Below are 24,876 nucleotides of genomic sequence, written 5' to 3'. Positions count from 1 at the left end.
AAATATAGAATAAATAAATGTGTGGTTTTAGCTGCGGAAAAATATTATTTTCCCAAACAAAATAAGTTCTTTACTTTTTAAAAGTAGAATAATAGTATAATGTTTATAGTTTTATCTTTACATGGGTACATACATATTTGTATAATCATTCAGTATAATCTAACAAGGCCATTCTAGACCTGAACTATTTTATTAGTCTAATTTGGGACGGTAATTATGATGAGATAATAATGTATAATCTTTAAGTTAATCTATTCGATTATCGATTATTCTTTTTATTGAAAGTGGAATCGATACTTGCATATCGATACTGTATGATGAGGTTAAAAAAAAACTACAAAACCATTATTGTTTAATTTCTGTTTGTATAAAATCACTCCCATCTATGGATTTTATCTCAAAGCTATATTTTATAAACTTGTCAAGTAATGAGTAAATATACCAAAAACTTTGTACGTAGTGCTTGTATACTCATTGCATTGAAGTTCAAAGTGTTTGTATCATTATTTAATTAGAATTGGAATTATTATGTAGGCAGTGGATATAATCTCGGAATAATATATAAGATATATGAGTAAAATATCTAAAACGCGTTTTATTATCATATCCTTTTAGTAGAGAAACCATGTTATCTTAATACTGTGTACTCATTAGTAAACATGAAAGACTCCAATAAGCTTAGTCACAAGACTGCAACGTCACTGCTATGTAGGCTTACTTCTTAAAATTCGCAGATATCACAATAATTCTTCTGATAACATATTCCGCCGATAATTTGGTACCTGTGACACAAAATAATAATTTGGATTGGTCGTAAGTATATGTCATATACTCCACGCTTCTTGACTTATACGCCAGATAGTGACAAATATCATAATTAATTACGATTATTTATTTCCAATATTTTCAAATGGAGCAAAGTGAATAAAAATTAAATAGTTTAAAAAAGCTATTTTAAATTGCGAAGTTTTTTGAAAATCTATACTGATAATAAAACTGTAACTGGAAGATTTCTGTACATTTAATATATTTTAAAAATTTTGACCGGGGTATGCTTTATAATCGATACTGAGTCTAAATCAGATTTTTATTTCATTTGTGTCTGTCTGTCTGTCTGTATGAAATGGCGGAGTCCCAGGAACATTTTACTGTGTCATCAATAAATAATAATACAAGTTTTACTTCAATTGCGCGTGAAGGTTACACGCACACACTTTTTTTTACACTTTTTAAACAAATACAACTACAAAAACAAGTCTTAATACAGTTCCATTCCTTTAAATTCGTTATTTGTAGAAAAGAATGGCACATTTTTTTTTTTACTTTTCAATTGAGTTTGTAGACATTAGTATACAACAGACCATTGTAATAGTACAATGTCACTGGAAGTTGTAGTTATAAATTAATTGTCGTAGTAAGATGTTTTTTTTTAATTACAAGTAAAAACCAAGTCCTCTATTAAAACAATATTTAATTTTGATTTCACATTAATTTCAATGATTTAACTGAGTTACATAAAGTTTTCTATAAATTCAATTTATATGGAATGAGTATTTGCATTGAGAAAATTTAATCAAAATTATTCAAGTGGTGTAAGATTTATTTTGCCGATTCTTCGTTTTTAGTGATATCCTCCTCAACCTGGAAATAAAAAGAAAATAGTATATAAAAAGAAAAGTAATGTAGCAAAAATAATGTTTGTTGAATTTGGCTCTAAGTTATTTTAATATATCCACAACCTTACACAGCCCAAAATGCAATTTACGGAGAGGTACAAGAAGGTAGTTGTGGGGTTATCTCTTCGACGGTTCGTATTCAAATGAATGTACCGCCCGGGAATCGAGGAAATTATTTTTTTATGCTAACCTAGTGGATATATAAGCAACTAAAAAAATATTTTTATTTAATTTTATGTGCACTGGAAATACCTGATTATCCTTACTTTTGAATCACCCCCGAAAGGATATAAATAAATAAATAAATAGCTACTCAGGTAATATAGTGCTGTTCTAGGGAGTTCAATAAAAAGTCAAATTTTACAGTCAAGTAACAGTTTTACTGATGGTTTTAATAATTCTCATCATCGTCAAATGGCTGACCCTTCGATAACCGCTGACAAGAGGTAATTATTAAACATCGAAATGAAACATCACATACAATCACGGATAAAGTCTTTTGAATGTGGAGAACGCTTTAAGGTATTTAAAATCAGCAGATAAAGCTTTAAGTCTTTATTCCTCTTATAGTCAGTGCCCACTAGCACGATTTCATTCACGGTTGGCTACCTCTCACTGTAATTGAACGTCCGCCATATTTTTTTTAAATATAATAATTAATTGCATATTAACTTCATTTTAATTCTTAGCCGCTCTCAAGAGAGAAGAGGCTCTCCTCTTTTTAGGAGCCGCCGCCTCTAGTCTTTTTTTCTCTTCTTGTATTTCATCTGCTATATTATACACGTCTTTAGATGCCACCTGTGTGTATTTAAGATTTTAATCAAACAATGAACGATTACAAGTAATGAACTAATTATATACTATTTATATTACAATATTTAGTATTAATATATGAAATGACAATCATTATGGTAGATTTCTTAGGTAAGATGGAATTTGTATTGAATTTGTGTGTTGGTCCACCACACTTTTACAGCAACCGTTTTTGCCATGATAAAAAACAAGATGTTTTTAAATTTTTCGACCAAGATATAGATATAAACTGTCAATGAAAATTCGAAGGACGAAAAAAAATATTAAGTATATATATTTAAGAAGATATTACCGAGTATATTTCCTCCAAGTGTATTAAACTTAAAAAAAAAAAATTAATTTAAACTGAATTGGACTCATAATAATTCAAAAAATTGCATGTTAACAATCGCTCATAAAAATATACCTGCTATTTGACATCACGTTTTTCGTTAAATGTAGGTCATTGATTTAATAAAGATTACTTTAGAGAAAAGACTCATTACACTACAATGAGGGTTGACGGGTATGTTACCACATTCTGTTTATGTTTTATTATTCAATTATTCATTAAGTTAGAGAGAGTAATTAGGTTTGTATCGTTTGTCTATTTTATGTATATATCCGTGGTATATAAGTATTTGGATGTTCTTAGGGTGTTTTCATCCATGGACTATGGAGGGTAGAGGTAAGGAGAGTCATCTTATATGGTAGAAAAGTTGAAAAAGTGTCCAGTGTATGCGCTAAATAACAGTTCAAAAATCCTCCACAATGGCGCTGGTGGATGCACAGGGTATGGTATGAATGTAGCAATCGTAGACGATGCCGTATGCCGAGTTAAAAAATTTAATATCATAATCGACTAAAGTAGTTAATTATTGAGAATTTCAACAACTTACGTTGTACAAAATATTGTGGTAAATATAACCATACTTCCTTGTATCTCCATACTTCCTTGTTTATTTTTCAAGCCTACTCTAATAATATTTATATTTGGCGCTTCTTTTAAGAATTACCCTGATGCAAATGTGGCGCCATCCTAATTTAATACATTTTGACGACACTTTTTCATATACACAGATTATGGAGGGTAGAGGTAAGGAGAGTCATCGCGCTGGTGCATCCACCAGCGCCATTGTGGAGGATTTTTGAACTGTTATTTAGCGCAACAACTGGACACTTTTTCAACTTTTCTCCCATATAAGATGACTCTCCTTCCCTCTACCCTCCATACTCAAGACTAATAAATTAAAATTCACTATAGTTTTCTGATCTATGGCTCTTTCTGTGTCTAATGTCTGCTGTCTTCAACTTTTTTTTATTTACTAATCTGTGGTGTCTTTCTCTTTGTCGCCGGCCGCTCCGGACTCCTTGGAGTAATATTGTTCTGTGGCTCCGGAGTTCCGGAATTTCGACTCTTCTTGTTTTATTTTATTGATTGGGTGATGACGTTTTTCTTTCAAGATTAAAAATTGAGTGAATTTAAAATAAACGCCAATCTATTTGACTATCCTACGGGATTCTTTAACTTTATAACTGACAAAGTATGCGTCAGGCTAGTGGAAAGCAAAACATGAACAGAGGACACGGTGGAAAGTTCGGCGGCGGTGGTGGAGGCCGAGGCGGCAGCGCAGGCCGCGGCGTTGGAAACACTGGCGGGCCGCTTTTAACGGCGCATTTAAGAGTAAGTTGACTGAAGAAGGCCTTCTCAATAATGATTAGTCCCGAGCTAAGGGCTACGAAAAATCTTTTGTTATATTCGATAATGGAAAGTTGGATCTGTTATTTAATTACTAGGTGTCTCATGAATTATTTTATTTTAATTAGTAAAACCTTTCTACAAGCGTTAAAGCTTTTGAGATGTAAAATTAGGATAAACCCGTTTTTTACAGCATTTAAATAACAATTTAAGGATCGAGGTAAATAAGAATAACAAAGGTACCTGAGCATAAATCATAACCTTTGTTATCTTACTTTTCGGTTTTGCTTCAGTGATTTTTAGATCCTAATCAGTTTGTCTGTAAGCTGATAACCAAACAAAAGTAGAGTCTAAAAGTGACTTACTTTTTTGTTCTTTGTGTAAAAGAACTGCACTATTTTAAGACTTGCTAATTTGCTTTTTTAATTAAAATTCAGATTATTTAAATTTCTATTTAAAGAAGTGGATCCTGTATTCATCAGGAGGATTTGATCTGTATCTAGCAACCATTCTATAAAGCTTAGCAGATTTAATTAAATAGTATAGGGTTATTAAACTTACTATCATTTTTTCAAGTTAGCCCTTTAGTGCATTTGCACCTGGTGATAAATGATAGTGATGATTACTACAACACTGGGAGGTATCTTTGCATTGTTTGAGTCTATGTAGGACTGGAGAGTATCTACAATGCAGTCATATTTGTATCGAAATACCTACCAACTCAATGTCATGAACATTGGTTGTTAATCAAATATAATTCTTATTGTTTCTTGAAAACTATTAATTAAAGCATATTTGTAAAAATCTTAATCAATTTAATAAAATATTGGGCCAATATGAATTCATAGTTATCAAAAGTTTAATTATTTATCCACTTTATTAAATAACTGTTATATTAATGATGATGCAATCTAAGATGGCAGCTGTCTAACCTATTAGAGGTGTATGGGGTGGCAGTACTCCATTAAATGCTAACCTCTTGTTCAATGTAGGGGTATGTGTATTGTATATCTTTTATTATTATGGTTTTCAGAACCTGGATATGGAGCTCCAGTTGCTCAAACGCAAAAGGCAGATATTTGAGCAGGAACAGAACATGCTCGATAGATTCTCTAATAACACCACTAGTTTTAATTCCAACTACAATGATCAATACTCCAATAATAATTACTCTCTTAACAGTAACAGGGTGAGTAGAATATTTACTTGTTTAACCTCTGTATATAATAAATATTTAACACTTTTCTTATATTATTTCCTAAGAATACCTATGTAAGTTGTCTGGGGCTGGGCTTATTTCTCTCTGCTACATATGATTTTCTTTGTGATACAGTTATAATGAGCTGGAGTTATTCAATTCTATAAAAAATCTTTTTGATTTTATAGTGTAGACCAGGGGTTCCCAAACATTTTAAGCCAGCAGCATATGTACAAGTTAAGAAATTTGTCATGGAGCCTGCATGCATGTATTTAGTTAGGCAGACAGGTGCAAAAAATAAATCACTCTCAACATATCAAACCTTAATAAATTAATAATTTTAAAAAAGAACCAAGAAAAATAAAACTAACCCAACAATGGGACAGCTGAGCTTGTTGAACACACCATTTTTTAAAGTATGGGATAAGCTGTTACATCACTACACACAGAATATTGAAAATTTATTTTACTTCATTTTTTTAAGTGCAGAACAAACTCTTGTGTGGTGTATTTCTGGACTTTCTATGGCACCCAGGTTGGGAAGCCCTGGTGTAGACAAAACTCCTAAATAAAAAGAACCTGGTTATGAAATACTATTAGGATCAGCTTGTTGCAACCTATAATTCTTATATTTTAGAGAGCTGTACTTGGCAGATCTAGCAATGCCACTTTCTTTTTGACGAGATCCTATGTGTACTCAAATGTCATGATTGAATACTATTGGATTGCTAAAGATATTTCATGTATGGCATATTCAATGAAGAATTTAATTCTTGTTTACGACTTTCACCTGTGCAAAACTGGGCACAAAGCACTTGCCAATTGCCAAAGAAGGTTGATCAGTGTTAAGGAATTCTTGTTAGCAGCTTATGAAAAATTAAGCATAATGTTAAAAAAAGTAATGCCTGCTTTAAACCATAGGATCAAAATTTTGAAAACTCACTATGTTTTCTGAAAAAATGTTACCAAAGTCTTGGTTGGTTGATTGATATTATTATCTGGTTGCTGTGTGACACTTCTATGGTGATGTACTCCAGCGGTGTTACTTTCCTTCACAATCCAGTGAAATCTTTTTCCTTTTGATTCAGGCCTTGTTGTAGTATTGTTAGTTTCGCATCAAAATTAAATTTGCCCATAGTTGGGTCACACTTTTTGAACTTTTCTCTGATTGGAAGTAACACTATGTATTTTAGCATTATAATCTATATGGTTCTTTATACTAGACACCTTGAGTAAGTTGTAAGATATCACAGACTGATTTACTTGCTTTCTCCAAAGAATAAGTATTTGTTGTTTGTAATATTACTTTTTCTAAATTGCATGAAGTTATTGTAAACACTTTTTTCATACAATGGTTGCTTTTTTATTCATGAAATATAAATAAAAGCTACATTGTTATAACAGAACTAAAAACAAAAAAAAACATTTGCTCTATTGCAATATTATTAAGGATAGAATATTTTTATGATATCTCATTATGCTCATAATGTGATTATTCATAAAGACTTCATAGTTTCATTTAATATTGCAACAAAAGAGCTTTTCTCTGTATTTTTATGGCATTATTTGCCTTTTGATGGTTACAAATAAAGATTATTTTGAATTCATTTCAGAGGCAGTATGATAACAAGCAACCCTTTAACACATATAATCAACAGGGTCCCAGCAAACCATATCCTAGTTCTGCTGATTATTCTAATGCGTATGAGCCTGGGCCTGGCCCTTCCAACAGCAGGTCACTGGGCATCAAGCGTCAACCAGTATGGGAAAATCAAATTCCCTCCCCTCCGAAACGTTTCAATGCGCCTCAGAGGGTTAACCCCTGGCAGAATCAAGACACAAGGCAGGATTACAGGGCTGTAAACCAAAATCCCCCTCAACCCAAAAATTTCCCGTCCCAAGTCAGGACTTTCGTGAACCCAAACCCAGGCATTGGTCAGCGAATCAAAAATAAATACAACCCTCCAGTTGAGCGTAAAAATTTTAAGCCTTCCAAAGTGACAAAACCCAACCATAAGCCTCCTGTTCCTGGGCCTGCCTCCGTACTTAGTTGGCCTGAAACGTCTGTTGTACGTGTCACAAAGCCTGTCTCAAAACCAAACATGTATCGACCCTCGGAAGAAACTAAAAAGTTAATAGAGGAAACTAATAAGTTGATTGCTCACACCAACAAGATAGTTGGCATACAAAATCCTAAACCCAGGGGGCAAAACCTTCCACAGATGAAGCAAAACCCTCAACCAAAAGTGCAAAACCCGCCGCAGCCATCGCAAAACCCTTCACCCAAAGCAGTAAACGCTAAAAAAAAATTGGATCGTGATAATATCCTTCGTCCTCACAGACAACCATATGGGCAAATGAAAGGTCGCCTAGAGTTAGCCTTGGGCATGATCGTTAAATCAGTTAAAGAACTATGCCCCGACCCCACCACCCTAGAGTTTTTCATGCTCCCCTTCATACAGCGTGTCATTAAATACACCATCCGCATACGCATAAAGAATGTCATGATGAACGAACCAATTGAATCTGTCACTGAGATTCTTGATAAATACCGCCAGAAATATCCAAAGGAGACTGACATTGAGCTTATGAAAATAGCTCAGGACGCCGATGAATATAACCGAAAAAATCGGGGGTTCTTACAACTCATTGAAACAGGTAGTGTAACACCTAACATCTAAGCGAAAACGCGAGGTTTGTCTTCTGCATCCTCAATTTGCTTGTAGCATTGTAGCTTCCAAACGAATGGACCGATTTTAATGTGCTTTCCTCCACTTTGCAGCTGGTTTACCCTAGGTGGTATAATCTGTTGAGGTGACTGATCTAGTCAGACCCTGGTCGTAGCCATTATGCGGTTAACAGTATTGAAATCATGTGTAAGACCATATAATTTGAATCATTTATCTCATGATGTCAGATTGTGGTCAGAGAAACTCTTGAATGGATTACTGTACTAAACCAATGCACCAATGGCTTATTTGGGCTCATTTGTGTTGTCTGACTAAAGACTAATGGAAACACTGAAATTGGTTCATCCAATTTAGGGGTATACAATGCTACTTGTTAGGGGTTATATACATTTCCTTTGTGATTTATGTGTTGAAAGTCACATCTTGTTGTTTCAACATTCATGTGACCACATAAACTCACTTTTTAGTGGTTTCGAACCTACATTCCATAATTATTTTAACAATTATATTATATGATTTGTTATAGTAAAATTTTCAAGAACAGCTGTTCAGTATTATGTAGGTATTTATACTAAATTCAGACTGTCCCTATTTTACTGTGCTTGTTAAGAACATGGTACTTATAACAGATATTTCTTAACATAATATGATCAATAAAATGCACATCATTTATTTTATTAATCTATAACGTTTTTTTTTGTGAATATTGTCAAGTTATTTTATAAAATAAATAAATTTAATTATTTTATTAGGTGTAAGATAATTTACGAGATTTTATTACAGATGACCCTGAAGAATTTTTCAGGAAGAACTTAAGCAAAATCCTGCACAACAAGCTTGAAGACATGTTTGTAGATGTGAGTTTTGTATTTTCTTATCTCCAACAAAAGTGAACCGAGTATTTTTGATCTCGTTCTCGACATCAATTGAGTACTTAAATAACAAATAAACTTAATCTATAAAATTAATCATTAATTTAATCTGTGCTAGTTTCGATTCCCTTAGAATATCTATTATGTATTTGAATAATAATGTATCCAAATCACAATTTTTATGTATCATCAATAGTTTCTTAGCGCACGACAAACAATGATTTTTACCTTTGCTACTTTTAATTTTACATTATTTTGCAATTTTCTCTAGTTTCAATTTTTTTTTTTAATAAATTATAAATATTTGCAGCTTAAAACCATGACTGTGAATAAACAGTACGACATTGATGAGTGCGTCGAGAAATTCGCGATACAATCTGAGGTTCTTAAAGAAGATGGTGCAGGTGAAAGCCATCTAAACGGAAATGTGGAGAAATCAACAGAAGGGAATACAGAAACGGTGAAAGACACTACTGGAGAGGAAGAAACAGTTGGAAAGAAAGATAATACTGAACAGAAAGAAAAAGATACAAATGAAAAAAAAGATAGTGAGGGAAATAATACAGATGGAAAAATAGATACGAATGGGGAAAAAGATAAAGAAGTAGTTAAAGAAACAAGTAAGGAAAAGGAAACAACTATTGTCAAAACAAATATAGAAGAATTATACAGCGTCGATGTAAGGAACATAGTAGAACAACTTGAAGTAAAATCTGCGAGAACTAAGTACTATGTAGATTTTGTGGAAAAGCTTATTGAACAAAGATTACCGATTATTTTGCCACGTTTCAAAGAAGTAAGTATACCCTACACCAAATTATCTTAAAACAAATATGTTATCATTTTAAAGGTTGAAATTTCACTGATTGTACCATATCAGCAAATCATCGTTCAGTAATAATACTATACTTTTAAACTATTCTGAACAGCAGCAAAGATAGTACTACTAATGAGTTTGGTACAATGATGAATACTAAGCTTCTATTTGTCCTCCAGGTAAGATAATAACTATGCGAGATTCCAGTCAAGCTCCAATTTAATTGAAAGTAAATTTTGGATAGATTAAAAAAGAGGTGCGGGCTTGATGGACCCGTTTCTCAGGTATTTTTTTCATCACCGAAAGTTCAAATGAAAGTTTATATCCCTATTGCATTTTCTGGTTATATTGATATTTTAATTATTTGCTTAGCACCTCTTATTAAACCTTGTAATGAAGGTATAAGGGTTACTGTTACCAAATGAAACCAAATTAATACCATAACCAACCCTTTTAAATAACCCGAGCCTATTAATAATCCTACAGATTCTACAATATGCTTATTAAATACCAGTTGCCCAAGATTATTACGACTTTTTGCAAATCCCATGGGAACCGTTTTTGTTTATAATTTAAAGTTAACTCTTTGCCAAAAATCAAGCCAATCGGTAGCTTAGTTAAGACTTAAAGTAAGGCCAAACAAACACTAGCATTTATAATATTTGTATACACATTTTGCAGATACAACAATATGGGAAGCTAAATTATTATCTAAAACTTTCAATTGTTTGCATTCCAGGCAATAATGTCAATTCTGTGTTCAAATAAAGAATTCCTTAGTACAAAAGCATTAATCGTTCTGGAGATGAAAGAAAAATTGCGTAAAGTTATGGAAGAAGAGAACACGATTAACCTTGACGATGACGTTACCGATGCGACAGCGAAGCCAGCAGATTCCAAAAAACTTCCAACGGCCACAACTACTAGTACTTCTGGAGTGGCCACTGCCGCGAAACCTGCGACAACTGCTGCAAAACCTGCAACCACAGCTGCCGCTAAACCTGCAACGCCTGTAAAACCTACAGCATCACCTGCTAAGAAACCTTCGACCCCATCAACAGCTGCGGCATCACCTGCAAAACCAATGGCAACACCTGTTAAACCGGCAGCAACTGTAAAACCGGCAGCGACATCTGCAACGCCGGCAACACCTGTCAAAGAAGCAGATAAGAGTGTTCCTTCCACTCCTAGTACACCAGCTTCGAAAGATATCAACTATGTTAAGGTAATTTTTTCTGTTTATATAGTCACCACTAAGGCTATTAGTGTCCAGCACAAATCTCCTCTTCCGAAGGAAAGAGTGATTTAGAGCTTAAATTCATGCTGCTTCAATGTCGGTTGGTGGGTGTGAGGGCCAGGGCTAGAGAAACAAGAGATTTTTTGAGTAAAATAGTATGTATGTAACATATTATTAAAATAGTATGTATGTAATATATACACCATCCCGTAAACTATATATAATATCCACATATATCCGCCAAATAATATCGACATAGGATTGTGTTTGTAATAAACTGACTTTTTTTTCGGATTAATGTATAACCTATATCTAATCGAAGTAACCCAATTTTAGTTTTCGCAATAAAATGTGTTATTGCCTTAATCAGCCATGTATAAAAGTGACAGTGTACAAAAAAACATTATTTCAGATTACTTTTGGATAAAAAATAGCTTTCTAATGGTGAAAGAATTATTAAACTTGGTTTAAAAGTTTATCAATTATGAATTAACAAACATATCTTTCTGTAATATAAGTTCATATGACCTTGTTGCCTGGACCTATCCCATCCAAGTATGCAATGCATTACTATAAACTCATCACCAGTCGACTACAAGGCATGGGTCTCCTAGAGTGTGAAGGGTTTAGGCTGTAGTCCATCACGTTATTGAACTTGTCTATACCACATAGTACCGCGAATGTAATTTATTAATTATGAATTTTCCTTAACAGCTGATTGGCCGCCCCGCTCTACCAGCTAGAGCTGACATCTATGAGTTCTTGAATGCTTTCAAGCCGGCATCCATCAAGAAACATAAAAGTATTAACAACCTGCTTGTCATCGGATTTACGGACAAGGATAGCTATGAAAAGATATTGGCTGCCAGCGAATCTGTTGTTGGTATGACATTGCAATTTTATAAAGTAACAATATTTAATTAGACCTACGTTAGTTCCTATCACTCGCGCCCCCTAGCGCTAACATGAGCATCGATCAAAGTTATCCAAAAACTGTGCTGTGGAGGGCAAAGTCTGCTCATCATGGACGCAGCGCGTTTGCGCATAACCGCATAGAAATGGTCCACGGGAACATCCTCAGACACCGCTGACGTTCTGCTCAGCGCATTGTTGTATTTAACAAAATATAACAATTCGCTGAGTAGAAATACTTGCAGTATGCTGTAGACAAGTTAATTTGAACTGCGCAGTACAACGTGCAAGTCTGCGAGCCAACATATTACCTTGGACAACATATTAATTAATGGTCTCAAATTGGGATTTCAGCAGGCTACATCCAAGCACTTTATCAGCAATAGAGTTAGAGAAAGCTGCTTAGTATATTATAAATAATAATAAACTATGCTGTTTAAAAAACTTTGTAAACAAAATACATCTTTTCGAATCGAGTGTTAGTAATGAGAATTTCTTAGCAGAAAACCTCAATATGTACAACCTTTTTGCTCAACATGGATAATGAGGTAGTTCTAATGTAGAACCGATTATTTAGACTTTAATTACGTGAGACAGCATACAAAATATATGTCCTGTTTTATTTTGCACACACAAAGCTTTGAACAGTTTTTAGCATCAAGATTGATAACTGGGTTTATTTACAGGTGATGCTACAATGATTATAAAAGCAAGCGAACAAGTAACCAACACGCCAGCCACGCCAGTACAAAACAAAACAGGTCAACAAGGCAACGAGACGCCAGTTTCACACAAGGCAACTAAAGAAGTTACTAAAACTCCTCAAAGCAAGAACACTGAACCAGAAAAAGCTGAAGTTCCAAGTGAAGTAAAGAATACAACGCCAGCACCAAAGGATACTACTAATGATAATGAACAAAACAACACATCAACAGAGGACATATTATCAGAATTAGACACACAGATAACTGATTTACTCTCGTCGATAAGAAAGGCCGACGAGGAGGAGAAAAGTGATCCAAATACACCAAAAAAAACAACTAATGATGAGAATATGTACACAGACACAGAGTTAGATAACGAAATAGCGGAACTTACAAAGGAGTCCGATGATCGAAAAGCTGATCTACAAAAAAAGAAACAAGCAGCTGACGCGGTAATAGCTGAATCTAATGATGCAAATGCAAAAAAAGATTTAGACACGATCATGGAAGTTGACGATGAAACAAAAAAAGTAACAGCGATCGAGGAAGTAGCGAAGACCGTAAAGGAATCTGGAAGGGCGACACCTACTAGGTCGTCATCTCGTTTGGCCAATGTGACTCCTAGTACAATAAAAACTAGGCGGGCAAGCCGATTGGCTAATAACTAATGGTACTTTGTCTATTAGTACATTTTTTTTACAGTATATTAGTATATTTTTCCCATTGGTATGAATTTGGCTCTCGGAGACCATTCGAACGGCTCCGTTGTGGTTTAGTACAATATTTAGTTATTACTTTTTTAGTGATATGTTTATTTTCAAATTGTTAAGAAAATAATTGAGACACACCGACATAAAGGAACACCGTCTTAATATTTTAGTTTTTTTTTAAATTTCGCATCGCACATGTTTTTTTTTATATTTCGAACCAGACATTACACTAAAAAGTAACGAAAGGTATGGTCAGGTTAAGGTCAGGTTAAAAAAAATTGAGTGTTCGTATTTATTTCATAGGTATAAATAACGTTTTTGAGTGAGGTCACAGGTCATTTAATGGAGTATGGAGTAAAATATACGCGATCTCTCAAATTCACTTATTTTTATGTAATTTTAAACAAAAGTTAAAAAAAAAGATTTGTTACATTTAATGTTCCTGCTCACAATCTTTATATACTTATAATACATTCTTAATTCAATGCACTCTTTTTTGTTTAAATACACACCATACGGAATAATATAAATATTTGTATGGGTCATAGAGACTATAATTTTTGTTGTTTTAGACTTAAATTTCAGATTTGACAATTAATTTAATGAGTTTAATTTTTTAAATAAAAATTGCATTTCTCTCGATGTCGAACCGACAATGAGCTATTGACATCAAGTTAATCCAGCTATTTTTTCGCTCGGTATGTTGCGATTTGTACTTTAAACTGCAGACTAAAATTAAGTCAGCAGTTAAAAGTGCTAGGTAGTAATGTGCCAGCTGTCTAAATTTCACCATTCGATTTAGTATAAGGCATATAAGTTAAGATATCACATACAATTTTGGCATTATGAAAATGACAATATACAAATACGAAATAAAGTCTTGATCATAACATATTGTTTTATCTATTCCAAGACCCAAGTAGATGTTTCGATGCCCTATTCAAACATCTGTTATAATTCTGTAGGTATACTAAGATGATGCTAAGTTATAGTATCTGGAGAAGGCTTGGAATCACTGACCTCTTCGAATCTATTCAAATTACAAATATTGATTACGATATCGATTTCAGTTATAGATTAGAATATCAATAACAGTTATCGATTATGATATCGGTTACTATAATCGATACGAAATCCATTACGATTACATTTAGCAATATGTTATAGATTAAAATTACGAATACGAATAATTGCAATATCAATCGCAATCGCAATCTAAGTAGAAATCGTAATTATAATCGAAATCGATATCTGAATCAATATCGCTATTGATATCGTAATAAATACAATTATAGTAATCAATTACTTTAATCGATATTTATGTAAATATCGTAATAAAATAGGGAAATTTACATTTCCAGTGTCAGTGTCTTGGTAAAATCTGTTTTCATAGAAGTACAAGTTTATCTGTGACAATAATGTTCAAACTTATAATTAAAATTAATTATGGATGAATTTCGACGACCACTAGTAATATAACAGTATCAATAACAGTTATCGATTATGATATCGGTTACTATAATCGATACGAAATCGATTACGATTACATTTAGCAATATGTTATAGATTAAAATTACGAATACGAATAATTGCAATATCAATCGCAATCGCAATCTAAGTAGAAATCGTAATTATAATCGAAATCGATATCTGAATCAATATCGCTATTGATATCGTAATAAATACAATTATAGTAATCAATTACTTTAATCGATATTTATGTAAATATCGTAATAAAATAGGGAAATTTACATTTCCAGTGTCAGTGTCTTGGTAAAATCTGTTTTCATAGAAGTACAAGTTTATCTGTGACAATAATGTTCAAACTTATAATTAAAATTAATTATGGATGAATTTCGACGACCACTAGTAATAATAAAAACATACTTACCATAAGTTGATTAATGTAATACTCGTAGGTAATCGTGTCGGTTACAGGATCCAGAGCAGTTTGCATCATCTCGTCAAATTCCTCCTGAGTATCAACATTATAATAATTTAACAATGAATATGAATTCGTTTACTTATAACTAACTTCCCATCAAACTTTCCAAACAGACGAACAGAAATAAATATATAAATTTAAAAGGGGGAGTAATCCATTCTCCCACTTGTGTTTTTGTGTTTAATCGTTTCTCTCCTCTCAGTCTCACGTTGAATTCAAAATGCATACTTTCTAATCTTATTGAGTAAATACTTGGTTTATTGCGTTGGGTTTATTATCAAAAATCATTGAATATTATATAAATTAATCATTCAAATTAAAATTCTCTATTCACGTAGGCCTATCACAGGCACTTCATACATAACGCGTTCATACATAACTTTGCGGTTATGATAACTACGTTCGCCAATTTAAACCTAAGAGTGTTCCAAACGCGCCCGTGTCTTAGCCGGCTATTTTTTTTTTGTTATCACCATCTTACAGTTTATTATTATTCAGCTATGAAGTAAGAGCAATCCATATGCAAGATTTTTTTATCGTTTAAGTTATACATAATATTGTGCTAGGATTTTTCGATCAGCTTATGATTTACATAATCAAAACCTTAGCTACTTTAACCCAGTTTTCTCTCAAATTTTTACTGTCTCTTACAGGAAAAAAATTACGTGATAGTTGCCCCAAATGAGATAAATAATTAATTCCTCACCTAATTAAAATACTTTTTTACAAACCAAACATTGAGATTATGCCAGAAGGTTTGCTTTTAACACGTATACCAGGTTTGGTATGTGCGATATTTATAAAAACGGAGAAGTTTATCGAGGGTCACTGCTATACTCAACACCATCTGAGACTGCATGGATGTTTAAGAATAAAATCCCTCAGGGTTTCTAACTATGCAACAAACAATCTTAAATCTCTTCTCATTCTAATTTCTGAAAAGAACCTAGCTTAGCAGTATTTGCTTTTACCTGAGTAAACGGTTCCCCCTCCTCAAGCATTAGTTGAGCGAATCTTTCCTTTGTGAGAAACCCGCGAGCTTCTTTGTCGAAGTAGCGAAAAGCGGCGAGCAACATTTCGGCACTAGCTGGATAAAATCTGAAAAAGAGAAGAACAATTTATGTATAAAATTTTGATTTTAGAATGTCTATTTCGCGCTAAAATTTGAATTTTTCCAACGAGACAGGCAGCTGTCCATTTTTTCCCCCATTGCTTGTGCTATTTTGGCGCTGTAATACGAGTGTCCAAGGAACTAAAATTAGCATTAGGTACTCAACTAATATCACATAGGTGTCTATGATATTATGAAACATGTGGAGCTTCGAATGGGGAAATTTATTCATCAAGTATCATCATTAATACAGTAGCAGTTTAAGCTTTTATTAAAGAGCTCGTCCGGGGAAAAACTAACTACAGCATTGTTGCAATGCTATATTCCGGTGTGAACGGCGTGGTTTCCGTTGTAATTACAGGCACATTGTAACTAAACTCAAGACTTTTAGAGCGTCAGAAGCAACGAGTTCACAAGACTAGATTTCCCTTAAGGGCGTAAACATAGGATCTAGATAACCAGTGGCGTGCATTTCATATATGCACAACTGCACTGCCTACCCTTAAATTTTCATATAACTCGAATAGGAAGAGGTTCTTCTCATTTTATGCAATTTTCAAGACTTATGCCTACCCTGGGAAATAATCTTGTGCACGCCACTGTATGAAGCTTTACACCTACGCCACTTGTTGATGGACACAGGGCGGCATGTTGCCGGACGAGTTCCTAGCATGTTGCCTTGTTTTGAGCCGATCGTCTCTTATAATCCGGTGGGCCTTCTTCATGATCCGCAAACTATCACTATAAAATTTAAAAAACATTTCTCTCGTTTATGAAGAGCCCTCTACTAACACACCGGACGGGCTGACTGAAAATATACATAAAGATCATGCTACTGCTTGGCCGACTGGCACGAAAGTTATGAGTTAATCACGAACATAGCACACTAGTGTCATAATGTGCGAACTTTCGGCGCGGATTTTCGGTTATGTGTTTTTTAATTTAAATCGCTAATCTTAAACGATATTGCATCACCACAAACCCAGCTAAGCCTTTTGACAGGTGTCACGTATTCAACCTCTCTGTTAAATAAAGAGTAATAAAGAGGCATTTTCAAACGAGTGATGTAAAAAGTAAATACAATTACCTGTGTTCAGTCATAACTTTACACATATAGGGAAGGAAATTAATGAGCGGAACATTTCCCGTGGCTTCCTTATTTTCGGTGGCTAGAATGACTTCCTGTATTTCTGCTTCGGTTGGACAACACCCTGAAATATTCAAAACTTTAGAAGAGCCACAAAATATTCAAAAAGGGTTTAGTATATTTATAGTGATAGGTGGATTTCGGACGTAGAAATTTGAAATACTAAATACTTAATTACTAAATACTAAATACTAATTACTAAATTTGATGTACTATAATTATAAATGTGAAAGTGTTATTTTGTTTATTTGTTTGTTCGTTTGTCGCTACTTTACCCAATTTTCTTAGTAAGTGTAAGTTAGTTGGAAGAAAGGAAAGTAACAAAGGGTACTTTGTAACACAAGGGATTTGTAAAAAACCGTCATAAACGCAACAGCTAGTTCTCAATTCTTCCCATTGTAGAGGACAGTGGGCCCAGGCCTGGTAATGAGTTGATATTAATTTATTACAAAAAAATGCGTTGCAAAATTTCAAAAAATAAGTGTTGCAATTAATACAGCCAATAACAGATTTTCTTACAATAATAAAAAAAAATACTTTCTGAGATCAGTAAGAGAAAGTAACAAAAAAAACGCTTTTGATGATGATGATGATGAAGAAGTTTGTTTGGTTAAACGCGCTGATCTCAAGAACTACTGGTTCGAATTAGCTAATCTTTTTGTGTTGTGTCCATTTACCGAGGAAGGCTATATAGACTATATTACATCACGCTACCACAAATAGGATCAGAGCATCAATGAAAAATGTTGCAAAAGGGGTAAAAAATATTTCTTTTGATAGCTTTCGTTCCGTGCGATGCCGTTAAGGCATGACCATGATGTATGGCGACAACGAAGCTAAGTAGGAAAGGCAGTACTTTGCCGAAGGGGTATTACTTCCCGTACTAATAATAAGCAAAAATATGTAAAACGAAGATGTAGTAATGTATTTATAATGTAATAACAGTGTGTAGATATCGGCTCGACGATCTCACTGGTCCACGTCTTCACTGTCCGGAGATCGGAACTCGACTGCCTCGACAGTCGTTCCGCCCTTCCCCACTCGACTTTGCGTGGTGTGTAGATGCGAGACGACAGGTGTCTTAAATGTGTGTGTTAGTAGAGTGTAAGTTTGTATGCGTTATTTGCCTGTATGCTACAGAATAATCACACACGCACACACATACACTTATTAAATGTATTATACTAGTATTAATTACACATAATTTCAAGTAATAACAATTCGTTTTTAATACGTGATTCCCTATTACTCCCTGTCCAACATTGTATAAATAATAGCTGTTTCCCACGTTTTTTTTTAATATTTTAAAATTCTATATTTTCCCGGGATAAATGGCCGTCGCCAGGATTCAAACTATGTATTTATATACAAAAATTTCACCAAGATGTCATAGTTAACAGATACTATTTTTTTATCTCTAACTCCTACAACTGTCTCCAGGATACAGGCTACATGTGCACAAAATTTCATCACGATCGGTTGAGCAGTTAAGCTGGACATAGATAATAAACGAACTACTGCACTTTCGATTTTGTGATATCGCGTGACCCAGGAAATAAAGACTACGAAGAGGTTTAATTAAATTGCTTTTGAAATGATTGCATATTAAATGAAATAGAACACACCTAAAGATCGCAATATTGTTCCAATTTCTCTAACATCAACAACTTGCTTTCCTGAATGATCAAACACCTCGAAAGATTCAATTATCTTCTTTTCCAATTCGTTGTTTGGCTGAACTAAAACCATTAACTTTATCAATTAATTATTTAAAAAAAACAGAATGGAAAAACATTATTATCCTCGTATTTTATACTTTTCGGTTCTTCTTTTTTTGCCATTATTTATTTTCTGCTACAGAGATTTTAGATGATATGAATATGTAAATTATGAATGAAATCAATACTTAAAAAAAATAAACTTGTAAATATTATCAAAGTAAATAAACAAACAAATTCAGTAGTGAGTCAAGTAATGAGAAAATAATAGAGTAAACATTGAATATATAATATACTCCTTAAAGATAAATAAGTCGTTGCTAAGCTGCAAAAACTTTTAGCGCTAGTTGCAATTAATTTCTTAGATACGCTCATCGTGCATTTATTTTTAATGCAGAATTCCATATAAATTAAAACATTTTGCCAATTTTTGGTATTATGATAACATTAAAAATAAAATAATTTAAACTGAGTAAAATCGTGTAGTCCTTACTTTAAAGAAGAGTTTCATTGCCTATGCAATAAATGCAAAAATATTATCTGTGCCACGTGAGCATTAGTTATAGCAGCTTAAATAATTTATGCTTAGATGTAGGGAAAAATTTCCCTAAATTTATATTAAATACAGTTTTTACAAGTTGTTTGTGCTATTTTTTTATACATGATGATGCGTGGAGTTTTAATTTAGTCTTATTTATTTTTCTCTTGTATTAAATGCCAACAGTTGATTTTATTTGAAATAAACGTACTTCATAATATATATATTTTTTTAAAGTAGCTTTGAAGATATAAATAGCTTTTCATGTGTATTTTCAAATTTTCATTTTCATCGGAATTTTCAAGTAATGTGTCATACATTATTTCCACTATACGCTATACATAAAAGTTATAACAAATTCTATTTAATGATTGTGACTTGCCATTTTTTATTCAATATTTATGGGAGAATTGTTAATTAAATGGTCACACTATTCATCGCCGCCATATTGGTTAGCTTGGCGCTTTTCTGTTGGAACATAATTTTCGCAAGCTATGAGTGTAAACGGAATGCATATGATTTTACTACTGTGATATTGTTATTTGTGGACAATAGTGCATAGAACATTTGTTAAAACAGTTAAAATGGATCCCGCAAAGATGAAAGTGGTGGATTTGCGGTCCGAGCTTGGGGTTTTGGGCTTGGACACCAAGGGCAACAAACCGGCATTGGTGGAGAGGTTAAAGAAGGCTCTAGAAGCTAAAACTGGCAAATGTAAGTAGATTAAGTGGCTAGTATAATCCTAAATACTAGGATTGATAGATTTGCAAAAATCTGACAATGAGCACGTGTGTTGTAATTTGCCGCTTCCACCATGTTTTTTTCGGTTTGGAATGCTTATTTACGCATGACGCGTGCATCTATTTCCTCTTGCCTGAAATAACCGTTTGTGGTTGTCAATTATTAGCGATGTCATTGTTATTTTTTCACAGGAAGAGGAAAACGAAATAGATAAGAAAAATTTATGTCCCGCCGATTATATTTGTAGACGCCCGATTTGTTAGGGTTATCAACTTATAGTTTTTCAGTGGGCTAAAATTTTTTGTTATCTTAGCGTACATCTATTGTCGATTATGTTATGTGGCCAGTGAACCACACCTATCATCATGAAATTTTGCATAATTACATGTTGGCAGTAGTACAGAAATAGATGTATATAATAGCTTTTATCCAGAAAAAAAGTATTTCTGAGGTTTTAAAAAAAATTCTAGAAATGGTAACTCAAAAATACCAACTATATCTACATGATCAATAGTTGGTAATGTAAACTTGGTCCTATTTTAGAAATGGAACAGTATAAACTAATTAAAATTCTGACATTGATCCCAATTGGATGTATTTAAATGAAAAAAGATCAATCATTCAACCAACATTAGAGGTTTTGAGACATTTAGCGCCTTTATAAATTATATTGTTTAATTTGTATAAGTAAGGTACTCCAGTTTAACAAACTTTCTTATATGCGAGGTGCGGCTGTGTTACATAACACTGCATAAGTATTGTGTTGTTTTGCCACATTTATTTTTAAGGCTGGTGCCCCCAATTCTGTCAAAATACAAATCTCCAAAGTAAACTAAATCAACAGGTTCGAAAGCAGCTCTATCCTTATACTATAAGTATAGCTCCCTAGTACGGATATCCTTTCTCTAAGACTGGTATATATAATTTTTTACCAATGGTGTGAAGAGAAGACCTTTTTTCACTGTATCCTTGGGCTAGCATATGAATAACTTAAGATTATTTAAATTATCCCTAACTCATACTTTTTCTATCAGATAACGGGTAGACTTACCTGCAAAAGCTAACTTACTAAAAAAATGCATGACCCATAATAGGAATTATGAGCATAGTATGAGATTTAGTAATGTTCATTACGCACATACACGCACATTTGTTTGTATGTGATGATAACTCATTTTGATACTACTGATTAGACACTTTCTATTTCTGTTTGTGATATATTGTGACTTATCATATTTGTACTGCCTAAAGTTACTATGCCTTTTATTAGTAAAAAAATATGGGAATGGAAAATTTTTTAATCAAACCTTCCCACCAGTAGCTTTATGCATAGCTAGAGGAAAAAAGTAACTATCATATTTAATATTTGGTTAAATTAATATATTTCAGAGTAATAAGAATTATTATGAATTAAACATTTTCTTTTTGCAATTTATAGTCATTTTTTGACATATTTGGCTTAGGGATTTGGGTACAAATATAATTTTATAAGATTTTCTTTTCCAAATAGCCATTCTAATTTTTCAATTGTTAGTTACTGTGTCCATAGAAATTAGGGCAGGATACAGGGCAGTTGTGCACTCTTGGGAGAGTGGTTGTGGCTGCTGAGATTAATTTAATGGCGCTAGCCTTGCTATCATTGGATTGCACCTGACCGCCGGTTGCTTGGGCATTCAAAAGCCCGTCAAGCGGAGGGTGGATGTTTTTTGTATAAATTTTTAATAGGTTTTTTCATTTTTTAAGCATTATTAAAACTTTAAAAAAGAAAATGAAAAAGAATAAATGATAGTTATAATATACTATTAATTGCTGATAAATGAATATACTTTCTATCGTTATCATTTTTTATCAGCAATTGCCGACACAACAATCTTGGACACATCAACTGAAGATGCAGATGAGCCTGCAACGCCGAGACGCGCAGCCGCTCCCAGAACCACTAGGCGATCGTCATCTTCACGGCTCTGTGCTACTCCTGCTAAGGTAAGGCTACATGACATTAATACTTTACATTACTTTAGCTTTACATTTTCCATAATGACAAACAAAATTTTTTGAGTTTGGAAAACTGCTGAACTTCTCAGTAGAATGTACCTTGGGAACTATTAGTGGTAGTGTCACTGAACGCACAGACCAAATGTTAGTAGTACTCATAAAATGCCTACTTGAAATAAACTAATTGAAATTATGTAATTTTGATGATCACAATGTCCATCTGGCTTTAGTGATAAGTTGTCCTTGTGTATATCCTTGCTTGTTAATTACGATATTGTTACTTAAAAAAAAAAAAAATTTTAGCATTCAATCTTATTTTATTGATTTTTGCTTCAATATTTATTCTACTACTAGCGTACCCAGCCCGCTTCGCCGGGCTAGATTTTGCTTTATTTTATTTAAACAATAAACTTACGTCATTAAATTTTTAATTTAAGTCTCATAATATATTAAATCATTTATTTCTCTCCGTATTCATTCTCTTCTCGTGCAATCACCCGCTGATCATTATCTACACCCATGTACACCCAACAATAGAACATCATCATAGTAAATAAAAGCTGTATTTGACAGTTCGAAATTAGGAGTGCTCTGATCGTCACCAAACTTACAGGATTACTCGCCAGGTCAATCCGAAGATTCCCTGAAAGTTTCATTGAAATCGGTCTAGCCGTTTCGGAGCCTATACGGAACATACCCACACAATTTCTCTTTTATATATATAGATTGATTCTTTTTCCTAATATAATGAATCATCAGTTTCAGAATCTATGTATGGCAATGCTTCTGTACCATACGCAGACAATATGCAGTCATCACTTGTGTACGACAGTTTCTAGTCAGACAATTGTTTATATTCACTTTTTGCTAAGGCAATCTCGAGAAAACGATCTGATAGTATTTTTACAATTTAGCAGATTACTAAAGAAGATCCTCCGAAGATAGATGAAGATCCAATGGAGGAGGAAACAGAGTCAAACCCAGAGAACCAGGAGACAACATCGGAGACCGCATCGGAGACTCCCAAGAAAGTTGATACCTCTGTCACTGAAGCTGAGCCAGAAAAGGAGACTGAAAGTAGCACTAACAAGAACAAGGGAGATGAACTTTACAGCATAGATGATGAACAGTGAGTATCTTATTTCAGTGAATGAGAGTCAATGATTAAGGTGTGCAAGCAAGTACACTTTGACAAACATGCGTCACAGGAAACTTAAGTTTTTTCTCCATATTACAATTCTTCTTAGACAAGTACTCCTGGCGGAGCGATCGTGGCTGCTGTGATGAAATCCATGGCGTTAGGCATCATTGGATCGCACGGCTTCCCGCGCGAGTCTTCTGCATTCTTGGCGGTTGATAGACTATCGGAAGCATTCCACCACAGTTGTTTGCGTCAACGATTTCACCGTATCTGTCCAAAGATTAGGTTAATTAGGTCTTGCCCTTTGTCAAATTCAAAATTTCTTTATTCATGTAGGCCTATCACAGGCACTTATGAAGCGTTCATACATATAATATGTTTATTATGGTTGTCCTTCAACCCGTCATTGCACCACCAATCGTTCAATCGATCCCTCATTCATTGAGATCTGGCCAAAAAACTTGAATATTTGTAACTGCACTGCCGAGTCGTCGTATTATATTCAGTTCTTTTGAAATGGAATTTTACAACGCGATATTATAATAATTGATGAAATGCCAGCCTGATGACTATAGAAATGATGACAGTAACAAAGAATCGGTAAAATGTTGTATTTATCTAATGAAATAGTATATATTTGACGGCCTATGACGGCAGGAGCCCTGGGCAGCGACCCTGCTTGCTGGGTCCAAAGCTGAGGGTACGATTCCCATAACTGGAAAATGTTTGTGTGATGAACATGAACGTTTTTGAGTGTCCTGAGTGTTTATATGTATATATTAAGAACCTATTTATATTTGTGTATATTATTCATAAAAATATTCCTCATTCGTCTTAGTAACCATAACACAGGCTAAGCTTACTTTGGGGCTAGATGGCGATGTGTGTGTCGTAGTAAAGTTCATTTTTTATTTTTTTAAAAGTATATAAGTATTCTTCATAATACATGGATCATGAAAAACGTATTTTTATTTATATTCTAAGTTGGTATTTAATGGATTTTATTTTCAATAAATAAAGTTGGTATTTATTGGTTTTTATTTTCATTAAATAAAAGTGCAAAATCAATCGAGCCGCTACGACCGAATGACGTCACTTCTATATAAAAATTTATTTTTTTCGCATGAACTACGAACATCTTGCACTAGTTATTTGCGTATATCAACAATTTTGTGATATGAATATCAGTAATTCAGTTTTGTGTTATCAATACCGAAATCAATGATCCTTAGC

The 24,876-nt window shown here is 33.5% G+C and overlaps 3 protein-coding genes across 6 annotated transcripts in view; 2 read left to right on the top strand and 1 right to left on the bottom strand.

Annotated features, from left to right (window-relative positions):
• Positions 1-1,464: 1,464 nt before the first annotated feature.
• LOC120634806 (dynein regulatory complex protein 8) lies at positions 1,465-19,351 on the bottom strand. Of its 2 annotated transcripts, XM_039905614.1 has the most exons (7): positions 19,327-19,351; positions 19,136-19,249; positions 17,451-17,574; positions 16,224-16,350; positions 15,199-15,282; positions 2,349-2,474; positions 1,465-1,641 (listed from the first exon to the last, which is right to left on the bottom strand). In XM_039905614.1, exons 1-6 carry the CDS (start codon positions 19,349-19,351, stop codon positions 2,355-2,357), a joined length of 594 nt encoding a protein of 197 aa, XP_039761548.1. In that variant the 3' UTR covers positions 1,465-1,641; positions 2,349-2,354. The 2 variants fall into 2 exon arrangements, with proteins under 2 accessions (XP_039761548.1, XP_039761549.1); XM_039905615.1 differs by lacking the exon at positions 2,349-2,474.
• LOC120634804 lies at positions 3,836-14,197 on the top strand. Its single transcript, XM_039905613.1, has 8 exons — positions 3,836-4,152; positions 5,201-5,356; positions 6,979-8,023; positions 8,839-8,912; positions 9,238-9,723; positions 10,484-10,969; positions 11,696-11,864; positions 12,580-14,197. Exons 1-8 carry the CDS (start codon positions 4,015-4,017, stop codon positions 13,263-13,265), a joined length of 3,240 nt encoding a protein of 1,079 aa, XP_039761547.1. The 5' UTR covers positions 3,836-4,014; the 3' UTR covers positions 13,266-14,197.
• An 859-nt stretch (positions 19,352-20,210) lies between the features above and the next one.
• LOC120634927 (heterogeneous nuclear ribonucleoprotein U-like protein 1) overlaps positions 20,211-24,876 on the top strand; it is a 41,638-nt gene continuing 36,972 nt past the window's right edge. For 2 of the 3 annotated variants that reach the window (XM_039905818.1, XM_039905817.1), the window contains exons 1-3: positions 20,211-20,480; positions 22,360-22,490; positions 23,417-23,631. In XM_039905818.1, coding sequence (XP_039761752.1) covers positions 20,351-20,480; positions 22,360-22,490; positions 23,417-23,631 — 476 coding nt within the window. In that variant the 5' untranslated portion in view covers positions 20,211-20,350. The remainder of the gene's footprint in view (positions 20,481-22,359; positions 22,491-23,416; positions 23,632-24,876) is intronic. The other variant, XM_039905819.1, reaches the window with a different exon arrangement.

Source organism: Pararge aegeria, chromosome 25 (assembly GCF_905163445.1).
Source record: "Pararge aegeria chromosome 25, ilParAegt1.1, whole genome shotgun sequence".
NCBI classification, from domain to species: Eukaryota; Metazoa; Arthropoda; class Insecta; order Lepidoptera; family Nymphalidae; genus Pararge; species Pararge aegeria.
This window is presented reverse-complemented; position numbering and strand designations above follow the sequence as displayed.

Excerpts from the sequence above, each read along its gene's own strand:
- LOC120634804 (XM_039905613.1), top strand. The coding sequence starts at position 4,015 with ATGCGTCAGGCTAGTGGAAAGCAAAACATGAACAGAGGACACGGTGGA. Across the intron at positions 4,153-5,200 it reads TTTTAACGGCGCATTTAAGA|AACCTGGATATGGAGCTCCA; the intron begins GTAAGTTGACTG and ends TATGGTTTTCAG. Across the intron at positions 9,724-10,483 it reads TTTTGCCACGTTTCAAAGAA|GCAATAATGTCAATTCTGTG; the intron begins GTAAGTATACCC and ends TTTGCATTCCAG.
- LOC120634806 (XM_039905614.1), bottom strand. The coding sequence starts at position 19,351 with ATGGCAAAAAAAGAAGAACCGAAAA. Across the intron at positions 19,250-19,326 it reads AAAAAAAGAAGAACCGAAAA|TTCAGCCAAACAACGAATTG; the intron begins GTATAAAATACG and ends TAATGGTTTTAG. Across the intron at positions 17,575-19,135 it reads AACAATATTGCGATCTTTAG|GGTGTTGTCCAACCGAAGCA; the intron begins GTGTGTTCTATT and ends TGAATATTTCAG.